We start from the raw sequence: 17,232 nt of genomic DNA on the forward strand, positions 1-17,232 counted from the left end.
GTCAAAGCAATGGCAGTGCTCCGGACCGTAGACTGGATTTTGTTCATAAGAAGCTCTTTGAGGCTATTGGGAGGAATCTCCAGTTTTTACTGTCTGGAGTAGATTATGTATATGAGGCTCTGAATGTCTGTTTTCTGCCCACAGAATGTTATGGCTCACACACAGTGGGCTTGGGAAGGAGGGGGAGGGATATATTTTTTAGTTTGCATTAATTCGTTAATTTTTATAGAATATTATGTATTTTTAAAATATTATTTTTCCTTTTCTATTTTTGAATGGAGCTCTTTCAAAATTGTTTGAATTATATATTGTAAACCGCTTTGAACCTTTTTGGCTATATACACGGTATATAAAGTTTTTAATAAACATAATGCAACCTTGAGTAAATAACCATTTAAGGGACATTTACTCTTTTGGAAAGGTCTGAATGATCTTATGGCCAGCGTGCAGGATCACTAGCTGAAGTCTTTACTGGGCAGCAAATCTTGAGCCCCTAGATGGTCAGGTCATGGTAATTTTTGGGCTTCCAGATGATATTCACAGTTGTAAGGAAGGCCTTTGGGCCAGAGATCTTTTCAAAGTCCAGATATAGATTTTTTGGGGGGGAGGAGGCAGGTGCCTCCAATCTTCAGTATTCTGCTCTGTCACAATTCCCAAGAAGTAGTTATGATGTCAAGCTGTCAGATGACCTTTCACACATCGGTGGGAGGTTATTGGTCTATTGGGGATTATGGGCAGAGATCACCACAGATTGCTAAGTGCTGGACATTCCATGGGAGGGATAACAGCTTGAATTCTTTAGTCCCCTCTTGGACCCTTTTCTAAACTTTCCAGCTGGGAGACAGGAAAAAGGTGGCACCAAACAAGCTGGTACCGAAGTCTGAGCACCAGTGCAAAGGTTTTGGAAGCCATAGAGCCTGTACTAGAGGAAAACTCAGACTCCAGCAGATTCCCAATGTACTTCTTAGTGCTCAAGAGAGATCAGAAGACTGGAGGTCAATTCTTGACCCCAGAGCAGTAAATGCATCCCTTAAGATGCAGAAACAGAAAGGCAAATGAGATGTCAGTTCCTTTATTGAAATTATGGAAACTCAGGTTCCAACTAGGATCTCAGTTTCGGCGGTATAAATTGCCTTCTTCAGAGGATATACAGATAACAATCGCGTTGTAGAATGGAAACCTGTGGTAGAGCGATCGCATTGTAGCGAATAGTTTAAATGCATCTTAGCGTCTTCACAGCAAATGCTCTACCACAGGGGTACTGTATCACTGCCATGGCGTCACAGACCTTCACCAAAGTAATGACGGTGATTGCAGTACTCTTACACAGAGTGGGCATACCAGTACTTCTGTATCTGGACAATTGACTAATAAGAGCCTAGTCCAAATCTGAAGGCAGACTAGTAGTCATAGAGTGATTCAGCTGCTGCTGCAGCTGGACGTGGAGATCAGCTTTTGGAGAAGCCATCTGAAGCCGGCACAGTTCTTGGAGTAGTTGAAAGTTCAGTTTGATACAAGGGAAAACAAAATGTTTCTCCCAGAAACCTGCAGAGAGAAGCTTCTGCATCAGATAGAGAATTTTGGAGTGAGTCAGCTCCGATGGCCTGACATTATTTGCAAGTACTGGGATCAATGGTTGCAACCATGGACCAAGTCCCTCGGGCAAGGGCACTTGCTTCCGCTTCAGGATACACTCTCCCAAAGGTGCTCGAAGAGGGAAGTGCTTCACCAGCAATGGCCTTACATAGCCTTGCACAGCTCTTCGCAGTTTGACCTGGTCCTTTTATCACAGGAGTTCCCCTCGTATTTCTGCATGAGTGATCCTGACAATGGACATCAGCCTATTCGGCTGGGGGGGCACAGTGTGGGGGTATCCAGTTTAGGGACACTGGTCCCCTTCCCAGAGGAAGTGGTTGTTGAACCACTTGAATCTTCGAGCCACCCATCTGGCGCTTCAGGCAATTGGGAGCATGCTGCAGAACAAAACGGTATGAGTTTTCTTGGACAGCGAAATGACAGTAGCCTATGTCAGTTGCCAGGGGGCACCAAGAAGGCTACTCCACTCTTTGAAGTCCTGATACTGTTTGATGGGCAGAGACCCATCTTCTGGTGCTCTCGGTGGCAAATGTGGCAGGAGTGGACATTATGAAAGTAAATTTTCTCATCCAGAAGTCCCTGGATCCCGGAGAGTGCTCACTGATATGAGCCAGGAAGCGAAGGCCTGGACGCTCTGGTGCAACACTAGCCAAAGGCAGTTCTTCTTTATGCCTCCCCTCCGTGGCCCATGACAGACTGACTTCTACGCAGGGATCGGTGATTCTAGTAGCACTAGACTGGCCAAGGCAACCATGGTATGCAGACCTGGTTTGTCTGCAAAGGAATCAGTCTGAAACTTCCCCGGCTGATCTTGCAGGGTCCAATTGTCCTGCAAAATCCAGAACGCTTTGGTCTTACGCCATGACTCATAAGCACGCAGTGCTAGTGCTTAAAGGTTATTCATATGGAGTAGTCTCCATCCTTCTAAGAAGTGGGAAGAAGGTGACTATAGCAGCATATGTGAAAGCCTGGAAGTGCTTCCAACCTTGGTGCGCTCAGAGGGGTGAGGACCCAAACTCTGCACCAATCTCTGTGATACTCGCCTTCCTGCAGGAGAGTCAGGAAAGGCCTAATGGTTGGCCTCTAGAAAATTAAGATTGTGGTGCTTTCCTGTTCTGGGCCTAGGATTAATAAGAGCACAGTAACTGTATATCCCGATGTGGCTGGATTTATGAAGGACATGTCATGTCTCTGCCCTCTAGTGTGTCAACTTTTTTCCAGCAGGGAATCTGGCCCTACGTGCACTAACAAGAGTGCCCTATGAACCTTTGGAACATGATTATTTGAGGGACTTCACCATCAAGAAAGTGTTTTTTGTGGCAATCACCTCTGCTCGAAGACTGTTGGAACTTCAGGTTTTGTCCTGCAGAGATCCATTTCTCAGGATCTCTTATTCAGGCATGATCTTGCACACAGTCCCCTCTTTCTTGCTGAAAGTGGTTTCCAGTTTCCACATCAACCAAGGAGAATGCTTGCCTGCCTTCACACCCTTGGGATCGAGGAAGAGTGATTGGGTGCTCAAATTATTGGATGGACGCAGACTCTTGCTGTGGAATCTAGAGGTCACAAATGAATTTTGATTGTCGGATCATCTGTTCATACTGGATGGGGCTGCCCATAAAGGTCAACCAGTCTTGAAAGTGACCATTTCAAGATGGATCCGTATGGCCATTTCTTCAACCTATATTAGAAGTGGAAAACGCCCATCTATATCCATAAAGACTCACACTACTGGAAATGTTGCTTCCTCATAGGCAGAATATTTGGTGGTATCCTCAGAAGAAATCTGTTGAATGGCCACATGGTTTTTCTCTCCATGCATTCACAAAGTTTTACAGCGTGGACATAGCAGCCAAACAGGACTATACATTTGGATCTTGAGTTCTGACACCAGACTCATCTGTCCCACCCTAAATTTGAGAGACTTCTTTGATACATCCCACAGGTTCAGGAATAGAGTGTCTGTCGCACTAGAAGGAAAAATTAAGTTCTTATCCCATTAATCTTCTTTCTAGTAGACAGACACTCCATTCCAGAAGCCCACCCTGTCAGATGTTCAGTTGCTTGGTTGCTATCTCAGAGGTGCCGGGGAATCTGGACATCTTGTTTCTTTCCTTTGTCCAGCTTTGACAAGAATGGAGGATGCAACAGCCGCATTGAAGTAGCTAAGGGGTATATATAAAATCTCCCAAACTCCTAGTTCAGGGGGCGCTCAAGTTGGTGACTTATTTGTTCTTTTCACCTTGTTATGTATTGCACATGGTTAAGATTTATTTATCTTTTATATGTTTAATGATACGAGCAGAACAGAAATATATCTTGGGAGTGTCCTCGTACCCCTCTCTCTTCTGTTTCCTCTTCAGGGCTGACCATCTGCTGTGATACGAACTGAGGAATTGGAGGACAGCCCAGGTGGATGGGAGGTGGATCAAAAGAATGCAAATGAAGCTCCCTACAAGAATTCTCACAAGAAGGGATAGACTACACACAGGTTAAGGAATGGAGTGTCTTGTCTACTAGAAAGAAGATTAACAAGATAAGAACCTAATCTTTCCATCCCCCAGCATAACCTCTTTCCAATTACAAAAGTCCTTTTTGCATGCTCCCACAAAAGAGAATTCTTCAGTAGCTCCAACTATATAGTTATTCCAAATATGACCCCCTACACCACCACCACCACCACCACCACCACCACCACCACCACCTCATCCTTTCCCCAAGGCTCCCACACACCGCTTTATCTTAGAGCAGCTGGAGGTTCTCCAAGGTCGAAATGATACCAAATCGTTCTTGCCCTGCAATACTATATTTCTAAATTTCACTGACTTATCCAAGACAAGTATTAAAGGGGAGATGCAGGTTAGTTGGCAATAATGCTGCCAGGGTCAATGTTAGAGGGGTGCAATCAGGGCAATTGTCCATGACTAATGCCATGGAGTCTCAAACCTGTCAGAAGTTAAAGCCTGCCAGCTAGCTTCTGGGCCCCATCCCAAGTTTCTGCATGGGCTTCAACATTTCTAACAATGACATGGCAGGTAAATGGACCCTATATTCTTTTTACTTCTGAGAGAAATAACACTCTGTTATCATGGGATCCTTAACAAATAGACAAATAGCTGATAAGCAGGATATTAAATGTACACTACCCTTACACAGAGCATAGTCAGTCCTGGCTTGTACCTGGATAGGAGACCACTGGGGAATATGAGATGCTGTAGGCTGAAAGGGCCCCATGTTGGGCAGCAACAGTATAGTGGAGCCACACACTGCGTGGGAGAAGGCAATGGCAAACCACTCCTATACTCTACCATGAAACATCACATGATGCCAACGGTCTGTGGCCGACTTGGCAGCATAATCCATGCATCCATCACCCTTGCATATACTGATAAAGCCCCAGATTGCCAAAAGAATATATAATACAATTTTCTTGTACAATCCCACTTTAATCTGGGACCAGTGGGCTATTTCCATCTACCCGCCAGGACTTTGTAGGAAGCCTGAAACTTCAGAGACTTAAACCTCTCCCCCTCTTACATCATCACTGTTCATGTAAACACCAATCTTTCTTCCTACAAGCCAGGCTGTAGGACCTTGTCTTTTCTGTTTGTGTTTATTTCATGTAATTTCAGGCTTTGCGTTTGCGGATTTCGCCCTCATGCTGCGGAGGTTCCCTGCAGGGACTCTGACTGTGGTGGATCACAGACTTTTGAAAAAGTCTGCTTCTGGGCAGGTTCTCTGCTTGTCAGTAAGCCCTCTGGACAACCTGCACATCTGATCGGGGTTTAGGGACCGTTCCCTTGGAAGTAGTGGGACCGTTGGGAAACAGCGATCATAATATGATCAAGTTCAAGGTGGAAATAGGAATACTGAAAGGAAAGAGAACCATAGCGACAACTTTTAACTTCAGGAAGGGAAACTACGAAGCAATGAGAGGAATGGTAAAGAAGAAACTTAGGAACACTTCCAAAAAATGGCATACGGTAGAACATGCCTGGTCCTTTTTCAAGAATACAGTGAGCGAGGCGCAAAATCTGTATATCCCCAAATTCAGAAAAGGGTGCAACAAGAGTCGAACAAAAGACCCGGCGTGGATAACTAAAATAGTGAAGGAAGCGATAGGCAATAAGAAAAACTCATTCAGAAAATGGAAGAAGGACAAATCTGAGGGAAACTGGAAAGATCACAGAAAGTATCAAAAAGAATGTCACCGTGTGGTTCGAAAAGCCAAAAAAGAGTATGAAGAGAGGCTAGCCAGGGAAGCACGAAATTTCAAGCCGTTCTTTAGATATATTAAAGGGAAACAGCCGGCTAGGGAGGAGGTGGGACCACTGGACGACGGAGACTGGAAGGGAGCGGTGAAGGAAGAGAAAGAGGTCGCAGAAAGACTTAACATGTTCTTTTCATCGGTATTTACAAGCGAAGACACAACCAACATAACCTGAACAAATCTTCAAGGGAAATCAAGCACAAAAGTTAACATCCATGGAAGTGAGCCTTGATGAGGTGCGCAGGCAGATAGAAAAACTAAAAACTGACAAATCGCCGGGTCCGGATGGAATCCATCCAAGGGTTCTGAAGGAACTAAAGGAGGAAATAGCGGAACTACTGCAGCAAATTTGCAACCTATCTCTGAAAACAGGTGTGATTCCAGAGGATTGGAAGATAGCCAACGTTACGCCCATCTTTAAAAAGGGATCAAGAGGGGACCCGGGAAACTACAGACCGGTGAGTCTGACCTCGGTTCCGGGGAAAATGGCGGAAGCACTGATAAAAGAAAACATCGATGAACATTTTGAAAGAAACGAACTTCTGAAAACCAGCCAACATGGTTTCTGCAGGGGAAGATCGTGCCTGACTAACTTACTGCACTTCTTCGAAGGAATTAACAAACAAATAGACAGAGGAGACCCCATAGACATCATATACCTAGATTTCCAGAAAGCCTTTGACAAGGTGCCTCATGAACGTCTACTCCGGAAACTGAAGAACCATGGGGTGGACGGAGACGTGCATAGATGGATCAGAAACTGGTTAGAAGGTAGGAAACAGAGGGTAGGGGTGAAGGGCCACTACTCAGACTGGAGAAAGGTCACGAGTGGTGTTCCGCAGGGCTCGGTGCTCGGGCCACTGCTTTTTAACATATTCATAAATGATCTAGAAACAGGGATGAAGTGTGAGATAATAAAATTTGTGGACGACACCAAACTATTTAGTAGAGCTCGGACAAAGGAGGACTGTGAAGAATTGCAAAGAGACTTGGACAAACTAGGGGAATGGGCAGAGAGATGGCAGATGAAATTCAATGTTGGGAAGTGTAAAGTATTGCATGTGGGAAGCAAAAACTCGAGGTATAATTATGCGATGGGAGGGATGTTTTTGAATGAGAGTACCCAAGAAAGGGACTTGGGGGTGATGGTGGACATGACAATGAAGCCGACAGCACAGTGCGCAGCTGCCGCTAAGAGAGCGAATAGAATGCTAGGTATAATCAAGAAAGGTATTACAACCAGAACGAAAGAAGTTATCCTGCCGCTGTATCGGGCAATGGTGCGTCCACATCTTGAGTACTGCGTCCAGTATTGGTCACCGTACCTTAAGAAGGATATGGCATTGCTCGAGAGAGTTCAGAGGAGAGCAACACGACTGATTAAGGGGATGGAAAGCCTTTCATACGCTGAGAGATTGGAAAAACTGGGACTCTTTTCCCTAGAAAAGAGAAGATTAAGAGGGGATATGATAGAGACTTACAAGATCATGAAGGGCATAGAGAGAGTAGAGAGGGACAGATTCTTCAAACTTTCAGAAAATAAAAAAACAAGAGGGCATTCGGAAAAGTTGAAAGGAGGCAAATTCAAAACTAATGCTAGGAAGTTCTTCTTTACACAACGTGTGGTGGACACCTGGAATACAATTCCAGAGGAAGTTATAGGGCAGAGTACAGTACTGGGGTTTAAGAAAGGTTTGGACAAATTCCTGCTGGAAAAGGGGATAGAGAGGTATAGATAGAAATTTACTGCACAGGTCCTGGACCTGTTGGGGCCGCCGCGTGAGTGGACTGCTGGGCGCGATGGACCTCGGGTCTGACCCAGCGGAGGCATTTCTTATGTTCTTATGTTCTTAAGTTTGCTCACCCCAGATTCATCTGGGAAACTGCAGACCGGTGAGTCTGACCTCGGTACTGTGAAAGATGGTAGAAGCGCTGATAAAGGACCGTATCATTGATCACCTTGACGGACACGATCTGATGAGGACCAGCCAGCATAGTTTCAGCAAAGGCAGATCTTGTTTGACGAACTTGCTGCACTTCTTCGAGGAAGTAAACAGGCAGATAGAAAAGGGCGACCCGGTCGACATTGTATATCTGGATATTCAGAAGGCGTTCAACAAGGTTCCACATGAATGACTACTTCGTAAAATTGCGAGCCATGGAATTGAGGGTGAAATACTCACGTGGATTAAAAACTGTCTGGAGCATAAGAAACAGAGAGTGGGGGTAAATGGACAATACTCGGACTGGAAGAGCATCATCGGTGGGGTGCCGCAGGGCTTGATGCTTGGACCTGTGCTCTTCAACATCTTTATAAACAATCTGGACATTGGTACGACGAATGAGGTGATTAAATTTGCGGACGATACGAAGTTATTCAGAGTAGTGAATGTGCGGCAGCGGCGAAAAGGGTGAACAGAATTCTATGAATAATAAAGAAGGGGATCACGAATACCAACCATAACCAACATTGAAATCAACACAATCAACTACCCCATACAAGCCACCCTAAAATTACAAGGAATAACACAATTGACAGATGCTGCACCATGCAACCGCAAATCAATAAAACAATACAAAAATCATTCTCAGTCATGAGAAACATAAGACAAGTTCGGAAATTCTTCAAGAAAACACAATTCCAGCTCATAGTTCAGTCCCTAAAACTAGGCCTACTTGACTATTGTAACATCCTCTATCTCCCCTGCCCTGCAACTATAACAAGTCAACTACAAACTATCCAAAACACAGCACTAAGATTCATCTACTCATTGAAGAAACATGACCACATTACAGAAGCATATCTCAAATCACATTGGCTTCCAATCCCAGCAAGAATACAATTTAAATTCTACTGTCTACTATTTAAGACTTTATACGGAGACAGTCCAAACTAACTGAATAACCACCTCAACCAGACGTAGGAAAACTCACACCCCGTTCTCATACCCCCCAATTAAGGAGGTCAAACAGAAAAAAACTATATGATGGCCTCCTAGCCATTCAAGCAGCCAAACTAAACAACCAAATCGCCAATCTATTGACGGCATCCCTAGACTACAAAACTTTTAGAAAAGAAATAAAGACCATACTCTTCAAGAAATCACTGAAAAAAGAAATAACACCACAAGTTTCAAACACCACCTCTCACTAAAGCCAGCTACTACAAACAAATAACCATACTCATTTCTTACTCTCTTTGAAAATGACCAAATTTCTTTTTTTTTTTTTTTGGTAAGTTCTTGTTATAATACTTCCTTGATAATTCTTTTGTAATCCACCTTGAACTGCAAGGTAATGGCGGAATAGAAATCCCTAATGTAATGCCGCTGTACTGGGCTATGGTGCGCCCTCACCTGGAGTACTGCGTACAACAATGGTCACCATACATGAAAAATAACACAGTACTACTCGAAAGGGTCTAGAGAAGAGCAACTAAAATGGTTAAGGGGCTAGAGGAGTTGCTGTACAGTGAGAGATTGGAGAAACTGGGCCTTTTCTCCCTTGAAAATAGGAGACTGAGAGGGGACATGATTGAAACATTCAAACTACTGAAGGGAATAGACTTAGCAAATAAAGACAGATTGTTCACCCTCTCCAAGGTAGGGAGAACGAGAGGGCACTCTCTAAAGTTGAAAGGAGATAGATTCCGTACAAACGTAAAGAAGTTCTTCTTCACCCAGCGAGTGGTACAAAATTGGAATGCTCTTCCGGAGTCTGTTAAAGGGGAAAACACCCTCCAGGGATTCAAGACAAAGTTGGACAAGTTCTTGCTAAACTGGAACATACACAGGTGAGGCTGGACTCATTTAGAGCACTGGCGTGAGCAGAGTGCTGGGCACGATGGACAACTGGTCTGACCCTGCAGCGGCAATTCTTAAGTTCTGTTCTTATGGATATGTGCCCAGGATTGGAGCCAGACTGCATTCCTCCACCAGGCATCTGCACGACATATCCGAGGGTGGTGGAGGTACCCAGCCTTAGAGGTCAGGTCGGTAGGACAGTCAGAAGATTTGAATCCAGCTTTCCAGCTCTTTGAGGAAGAGGATCTCCTTGTGAGCTGTTTCAGCTCTGTCTGCAGTGTTTTCCAGTCAGCACATGGTTCTGTGAGTATAGGCTGACACCCTAAATTAATGATTTGGAGGGTCTTCAAAAGGGATTTTTGGGTGATTTCCCTGCATTTCCTACCCTTCCCCACCCCTAAAATCCCAAAATCGCCATTTTTGAGAGGTCTTTGTTGTTTTGCCCAGCTATTTTTAGTAAAAATTGGCACTCATGGTTGCCATCTTGGATTTTTTCTGATTTAAATTTAAAGTTATTTTTTATACATTCAAGCTTTGTTTTTTAAAGAAAACCACATAGATGACCTTCCCAGGGCAGGATGGGATGGATTTGTGCCTCATTTGCAGTGGTTGGCTGTAGGATGTGCAGTTGTGTTCCATGTGCACTGCGGCCCACAAAGGGTACGAGGCTAGCCCGAATTTGGTGCCTTTGACCTCCAAAAGGGTCTTCTAGCACCTTCTGCTCTGACTCCCCCGAAAATGGTGTCTGAGGCCCCTGGGGAGTGTGCAGGCAATGTTTTGATGAAACTCAAGCACATCTTGGTTACATCCGATTGGCTGAGGCGGCCATGTTATGCCGACCTGGGTCAGCTCCAGCAGGATCAGAGGCTTCAGCTGCCCTGCCTGGTTGTGATGCGTGGCTTTTGAGTGTGTGGCCTTGACTAGCTGGGGGGTCACGTTGCTTCACAGCAAAAGGAAGACTACAGTGGCAGCTTATGTGAAGGCTTGGAGGTGTTTCCAGGCCTGGTGCATCTTGGGGCAGGTGGACCTGTCTGTTCTATCAATTTCCCATGTCCTGGAGTTTCTGGAGGATGGCCTGAAGAAGGGATTAGTGGTAGCTTCGCTACAGGTGCAGATTGCCGGTCTTTTGTGTATGGGCCTTCCTTCTCTGAGGGGCTTATTGGAAGCTCATCCAGTTGTGGCTCATTTCCTATGGGGCACTCTGTGAATTAGGCCTCCATTGAGCCTTCCCTGTCCAACTTGGAATCTTAATCTGGTTCACCACTCTCTGGCTCATCCGCCATATGAACCTCTGGAGCAGGCGTCTCTTATGGATCTCATGATCAAGACGATCTTCCTGGTGGCTATTATTTCAGCCCATAGAGTTTCTGAGCTTCAGGCTCTCTCCTGCTGGGATCCTTTTCTGCATATTATGGATTCCGCTGTGATGCTGCAAACTGTTCCTTTCTTCCGAAAGTGGTTTCCACTTTTTATATGAATCCTGAAGGTCTGGCATCTGGTTCCAGGAGGCAAGACCGGGTGAGATCAGATCTACTTTTTCTCTTTATGTCTTTAGAAAATATCTAAAGACTTTTCTTTCAAAAAATTGTTCCACAAGTAATTTTATTTGAAGAAACTATTACAACCTCTTATTGTGTAAATTGAGTTGAGCCTATGTTGTCTGGAGGATGATCTGGTATATAAACCAAAAGATTGGATTAGATTGGGTGCTGCGATCTTTGGACGTGCACAGGATTTTGTTGCGGTATCTGGAGGTCACCAATGAGTTTTGCCTCTGTGACCAACTATTCTGGTGGGTCCTGCCAGCAAGGGTAGGCCAGCTTCTAAGGCCATCATTTCCAGGTGGATCTGTATGGCTATTTCTGTAGCTTATGTGGTGGCCAGAAAGAAGCCCCTCCCCCCCTTTGCGGTGCGGGCTCATTCTATCAGAGGTGTTTCGTCCTCTTGGGCTGTTTCTCTGGATGAGATTTGCAGGGCTGCTACCTGGTCCTTCTTGCATATGTTCACCAAGTTTTACAGGATCGATCTGGTGGCCAAGCAGGATACTGCCTTTGGTGCTTCTGTTTTGACAGTGGGCTCTTCAATCTCACCCTGATTGTTTTGGGACTGCTCTGTTATGTCCCACTGGTTCTGGAATAAAGTGGGATTGTACAAGAACAAAAGATTAAGTTCTTACCTTTTCTAATCTTCTTTCTTGTAAATCCATACTTTATTCTAGGAACTCGCCCTATACCGATTGTCTGCCGTTGCAAGTACTAGTAAGCTGGATTTCTGTTTTCTGACAAGCTTTTACAAGAGTGCCATCGGAATGGGTTTAGGGTTCTGTCTCCCTATAGCACTGTTTTGTCATTCAGGTTTCTAATGTTTAATGACCTGTTCTCTCATTTTTCATTGTTCCTATTTTGCATTTCTTGATATGAGCAGAATTGACTTACTTGCCAAGGAGTTTCTCTATTCCCCTCTCTCTTATCCTCTACAGATGTTCCTGGCTGCTTTAAGACTAACTGGTGTTTATAGGGATAGTGATGAGGTAAGAGGGGGAGGAGTATAAGTCTCTGAAGTTTGAGGCTTCCTGGCGGGTAGATGGAAATAACCCACTGGTCCCAGAATAAAGCGTGGATTTACAAGAAAGAAGATTAGCAAAGATAAGAACCTAATCTTTCATTAACTCTAGATTCTGCATTACCTCAAAGATTCATACACTACACTAACAAAGGAGCATATGGTGGCTCCAACCCTTAAAGGGTCTAGATTTATGGAAGATGCACTCATTACACTCCATATCAGTGGGGATTTTACAAGGAGATGCACATTGCCTTCCTGGCACTTAAATTGATCTTACAGTCTGATCTAAGACCAATTAAATTCTATGTAATGGCAAAACCTAACATCAATGTAAGAACAAAGCAACAGATCAACATCATCTCACAGCAGCCAAAACAACATGGCAAAACCCCCATTCCCACCCCGCACCCCTTGTCCTTTATTTGAAATGCATGAAGAAAACTGTGAAACAATGGTAGGAAAACTACTGCTCAGGAGCCATGGCCTCTTCATTTGGCCCGCTGGTCACCAGCATATTGAGGTTAATTGTAGCAGTATTTATCAGAGACAGACTAGTATTTACTGGTCTGCTGAGGCATGAATTCATTCCCTCACTTTTTCTCACAGCAGCTGCTACATTCAATCAAGGACTGGCTGAAGGCAGCCTTGTAGCCCATAATGTAGCTTCAATGTTGTTCATATCGAAGTCATTAAGAAAAACCCTGTTTTGCCACATGAATAATTCCAATCATTGATGATGACGTCAGCAGGGAGTTACCCAAGCACAACCACTGCTGATGTCAGTTGTAAGTAATTCACATTAGGATTGACCTTGCATTTTTCCCACCCCCAGCCAGCAGCTTCAGTGGCATAATAAAGGGGGGAGGAGTGGACCGCTCCGGGCGCCATCTCAGTGGTGGCACGGGCACGCCATCCTTCCCAACCCATACCTCTGTAGATCTTCGCCAGTGTGAGCAAATTCTCCTGCCTGTTGCTTGTGCTGGCCTGGTTCCTCTCTGAATCACTTCCAGGTTGTGGGAACAGGAAGTGATGTCAGAGGGAAACCCAACACTAGCGCGAGCAGCATACTCGGGAAGCCACTCCTCTCGCTGGTGAAGATTTGCAGAGGAATGTGGAGGAAGGGAGAGCGTGAGTGGGGGGATGGAAGGAGTGGGGAGGGAGGGTAACGCCCTGGTCGCTTCCTACCCTTGCTATGCCACTGAGCAGCTTACCTGGGTTCAGTGTGCATTTTGTAATCTCTACCGACAGTTGTTGCCCCCTCTGCTAAATTCCCTCCTGCCTCCACACCTACACTACCACAACTATTTCCCCCAGGTTCGTTTTCACTCATTCACTAAGCAGTAGCCCTCTGGAGCCCTCCCACCCATACTCTACATTCTTTTTTTTTTTTTTGGGGGGGGGGGTTATTGAAAATATTGCCAGCTTCAGTTACTTTATTTCTGGCATCTGTTTTCTATTAAGAGGCTTAGGTGAGAGGAGCACCTGAGATCAATGCATAGGGGAAGAATATTTATGATAACTTTATAGGGGGGGGGTCTTCTTTCTGGAGCAGGCAAAAAATTTAGAAGTGGTCACAACAGATAAATTGTTCCTGCCTTACAGAATCTCCAGCAGTCTGAGATAAAGTTTTGTTTGCTTTTTTCTTATGAAATAATGATAATATGCTGGGTTTGTTTCTTACAGTGATTTTTTTTTTTTTGGGGGGGGGGAGGTTCCTGCCCATTTTTATTTGCCCTAAAATTAACAGCAGATGATTTCTGTCCTTGACTCGATGTGACACTGGCGATACATGTACCAGGATGCTGTATTGCCTTTGACCCTTTCATTTAGCTCATGTTTGTGTCTATATAGTACAGTAAGTAGTCTGTAATGGATTCCTTCATAGATTTTGCCGACAAGTGATCATTTTTGGGGGGAATGGAGTATTAATTGCTCACCTAGGCAGTTATATTCATTGCAACACTAAGAATTATCTCCTACCATGTAACAAGAGTTAATATTGATTTTTGTCCTCAACAACACTAACTTGGGAAAACACTTTTTAGTACACCTAGCTCCAGATGCCAGAAGATGTTTCATAAATCATCAGTGGCCATATTCAATGTGGTACAAGTCCTTAATCTAAGGAGGAAGTGGGGAGAGTGCTGTAAAAGTACTCTTCTATCTTTCCTCACAGTTTTATAAACGTCCCAAGTATTTGGACATCGAAATCCCTCTCCCTCCCAGAACAAAAGGAAGGAACTGAAAAGAGGGCCATTGATGGTGTATAAGTACACTCACGTATGTGGAATGCCACTTTTGAAAGAGTGACTTGATATTATAAGCTATCTACAGCGTCTTCACTTTTTATGGTTGGTTGTTTTTTTTTTTTTTGTTGCCGTGTTAAAGTATTGACAGTATGATTTTTTGATCCCTACAGATGATGATGATGAGGCCCCTGGCTGTACTTGGGTGCCCCTCAGGACAATAGAGACACCCCTAGTGATGGAGCATGACATGTCCAATCAGCGTGGGGCATTTCAGACATCTGCCTCGTCTCCCTCTCCACCTTCTTCACCGCATATACAGTCAAGGGCTTCCAATGGGCGACGTTCTTCCCAGGCAACTCAGCAACTACTCAAGAGGAAGTACGAAACCTCGGAGTTTGAAAAGCAGTTGATGGACACTCAGATGAACCAAAATGCTCTTTTGTCCTCCTGGTGCCAGCAGCAGAGTTCTCTCATGATCCAGCAGAACCTGATCCTGGAGAACCTGGTGGAGCACAACAAGAGGCTGGCAGACAATGTTGAGTCATTGAACCGGACTCTGGAGAAGCTGGTGGACAGCCGCCAGGTACGGAAGGAGACCATCCATTTTGTGCAGGATTGCACCACAGGGTCCTCAGCCAGGCTTCCTTCCCGGATATCTGGTAGTGAGTCAGTAGGGCAATCTGGGATGGAAGTTTTCCCTGGCATGATTCTGAAAGTGGAGGAGGAAGTATAAAGCTGCTTTTCAACGTTTGATGGACTTCTTTATTTTTTAAAGGAAAGCAAAGACTTTATTTAAAACAAAAGTATATTTTTACAGCGAGTCAAAACAGTGTAGATTATTATAATGGTTAGCATTTTGTATGGGGTAAACCCTTCCTATTTCTTGGTATGCATATATACTGTACATGCATAAAACCCTGTTGCCTGGCAAAGGTATGGGCGTAATATACTTTTATATTTGGTACTATGCATTTATAAGCAGCTGGTTTTGTATTTGATCTTTTCATTTTAAAAGATATTTTTCTTAAATAAATGTATGGCCTTAAAAAACATGAAATTGAAATCATATCTGTCTTACTGGAAGAAGGTATCCAGTTGATTGATCTTCTCAAATAAATTTATACAAATATGCACATCTGAAATTAACTTTTACTTAGTGTACATCCTTGCAGTATATCAGACAAATAAAGCCAATACTCAAAAGCACTTATTCCAGTGCAGTAGGTGAGACATTCTAAACAAGTGGGTAGTGTCCCCCGTGGTTGCATACCATCTGGAGAAGAAATCCATTTTGGATTTTTCATTGTTCCTTTTCTGTACTTTACTGAGCTCCTTAGTATGTTTATTTTGCTCTCTCCTTTTTCGGGATTATTGTGCTGGGAGCATTTCTTCAGCTTTGCCTACATTAAAAACACATAGACTTCAGTTTGTAGCTGACAGGCCAATTCTGGTAGGTACCTGTTAACCAGCCTGCTTAGATTTCTTTGGAGCTCAGGGCCGTCCCTGAGGTTGTCTCACCTACTGTTAAGCAGGGGTCGAACGCAGGTTGTTAGGTGCGCTTAGGAGGCTCAGAGGTGTCTCGCAGGGTGCCGCCTACATTTTCTCACCTCTGCCCGTCCCGGTGTGCGTCCGTTGGTCCACAGGGATGGAGGTGGTCAGGCTTAGGGACTTACTGGCAGCCTGAAGATCAGCATTGCAGATGCATTCACAGCATGAGACAGTGATTCTCTGATCCAGCTACTGTAAGATAGCTGAGCCAGGCTGCAGCACAATTCCACAAACAAGTCACAGTGAGTACAGGCTGTTGCAGCCTGTGAGGTGAATCGGGGGAGGTCTCAAAAGTGGAGTTTTCAAGGTTTCTGCATGCTTCTGTGTTCCCCCCACCTGAAAAATCCCCAAATTGCCATTTTTTAACTTTAGTGTGAAAAATATTGTGATTTTGGCGCGGATTTCATAGTGGCGGCCATCTTGGTTTTTTAGCTATCTTTTTTTCAAAAGCTTCCTGCTTCTCCAATACTGTATTTTTTGCCTCAAATCTTGTTGGAATGGAATCCTTAGGCTCTACTAATGTGAATTTTTGCCAGGATTGCACAAATTTGGCACTTCAGGAGCATTCTTGCATCAAGTGCTGCATGGTGCACCCGGGAGGGGCGGCAGCACAAAGCTTAGCCTCTCCCCTAATCAGGCAGGTGACAAAACACTCGGCTAGCTCAATGGGGTGGCTTTCTTTATTTTTGGAGCTCGGCATGGTTGATAATTCCGAGCGCAAGGCTGCAGTCCCTCCACAGCCTACGAAAGCACTCCTGGAGCCGGAGACTTTATCAGGGTTTCTGAAACAGTTGTGGAATGCATTGCAAGGTAGGCGTTCTTCCTCTGCGCAGTCTCGCTCCGCTTCAGCTTTGTTTCTCGGTGGCATTGCTTCTATGGGCATGTCCTTGTCTCAGTCAGCCGCTGTTCCTGGTCTGCCTGATCCTTATTCTGATGGCCAACTTGCTGACCCCATATTTACAGGTGCAGCACTTTAAAGACAGGAGACTAGGAACTGTATGCTGGATCTTCGGATCCTTCAGGGACTCTAGGACCTGGGGACAATCCCATTGTTCTGCGTTTTATTTAAGTCTACGGCTTTGCCAGATCTTATTTCTGAGTCTTTACAGGAGTTGCATTTGGTCACTCAGCGGTCTCCATCCGTTCTTCCTCCTGGCTTTGTGGTGTGCACTCTCTGGCACTGGAGTGCCCAAATGTTCTG

At 44.7% G+C, this 17,232-nt stretch overlaps 1 protein-coding gene across 8 annotated transcripts in view; it reads left to right on the plus strand.

Moving 5' to 3' along the window:
• The window catches only part of TSNARE1 (t-SNARE domain containing 1), an 843,012-nt gene that overhangs the window by 531,796 nt on the left and 293,984 nt on the right, over positions 1–17,232 (plus strand). For 5 of the 8 annotated variants that reach the window (XM_033933058.1, XM_033933059.1, XM_033933061.1 and 2 more), the window contains one exon: positions 14,654–15,540. The exons of 2 other annotated variants lie outside the window; for them this stretch is intronic. In XM_033933058.1, the coding sequence (XP_033788949.1) occupies positions 14,654–15,216 (563 nt within the window). In that variant the 3' untranslated portion in view covers positions 15,217–15,540. Of the gene's footprint in view, positions 1–12,840; positions 12,984–14,653; positions 15,541–17,232 lie in introns of those variants that run through there. One more of the 8 variants, XM_033933062.1, reaches the window with a different exon arrangement.

This window comes from Geotrypetes seraphini, chromosome 2 (assembly GCF_902459505.1).
Source record: "Geotrypetes seraphini chromosome 2, aGeoSer1.1, whole genome shotgun sequence".
NCBI classification, from domain to species: Eukaryota; Metazoa; Chordata; class Amphibia; order Gymnophiona; family Dermophiidae; genus Geotrypetes; species Geotrypetes seraphini.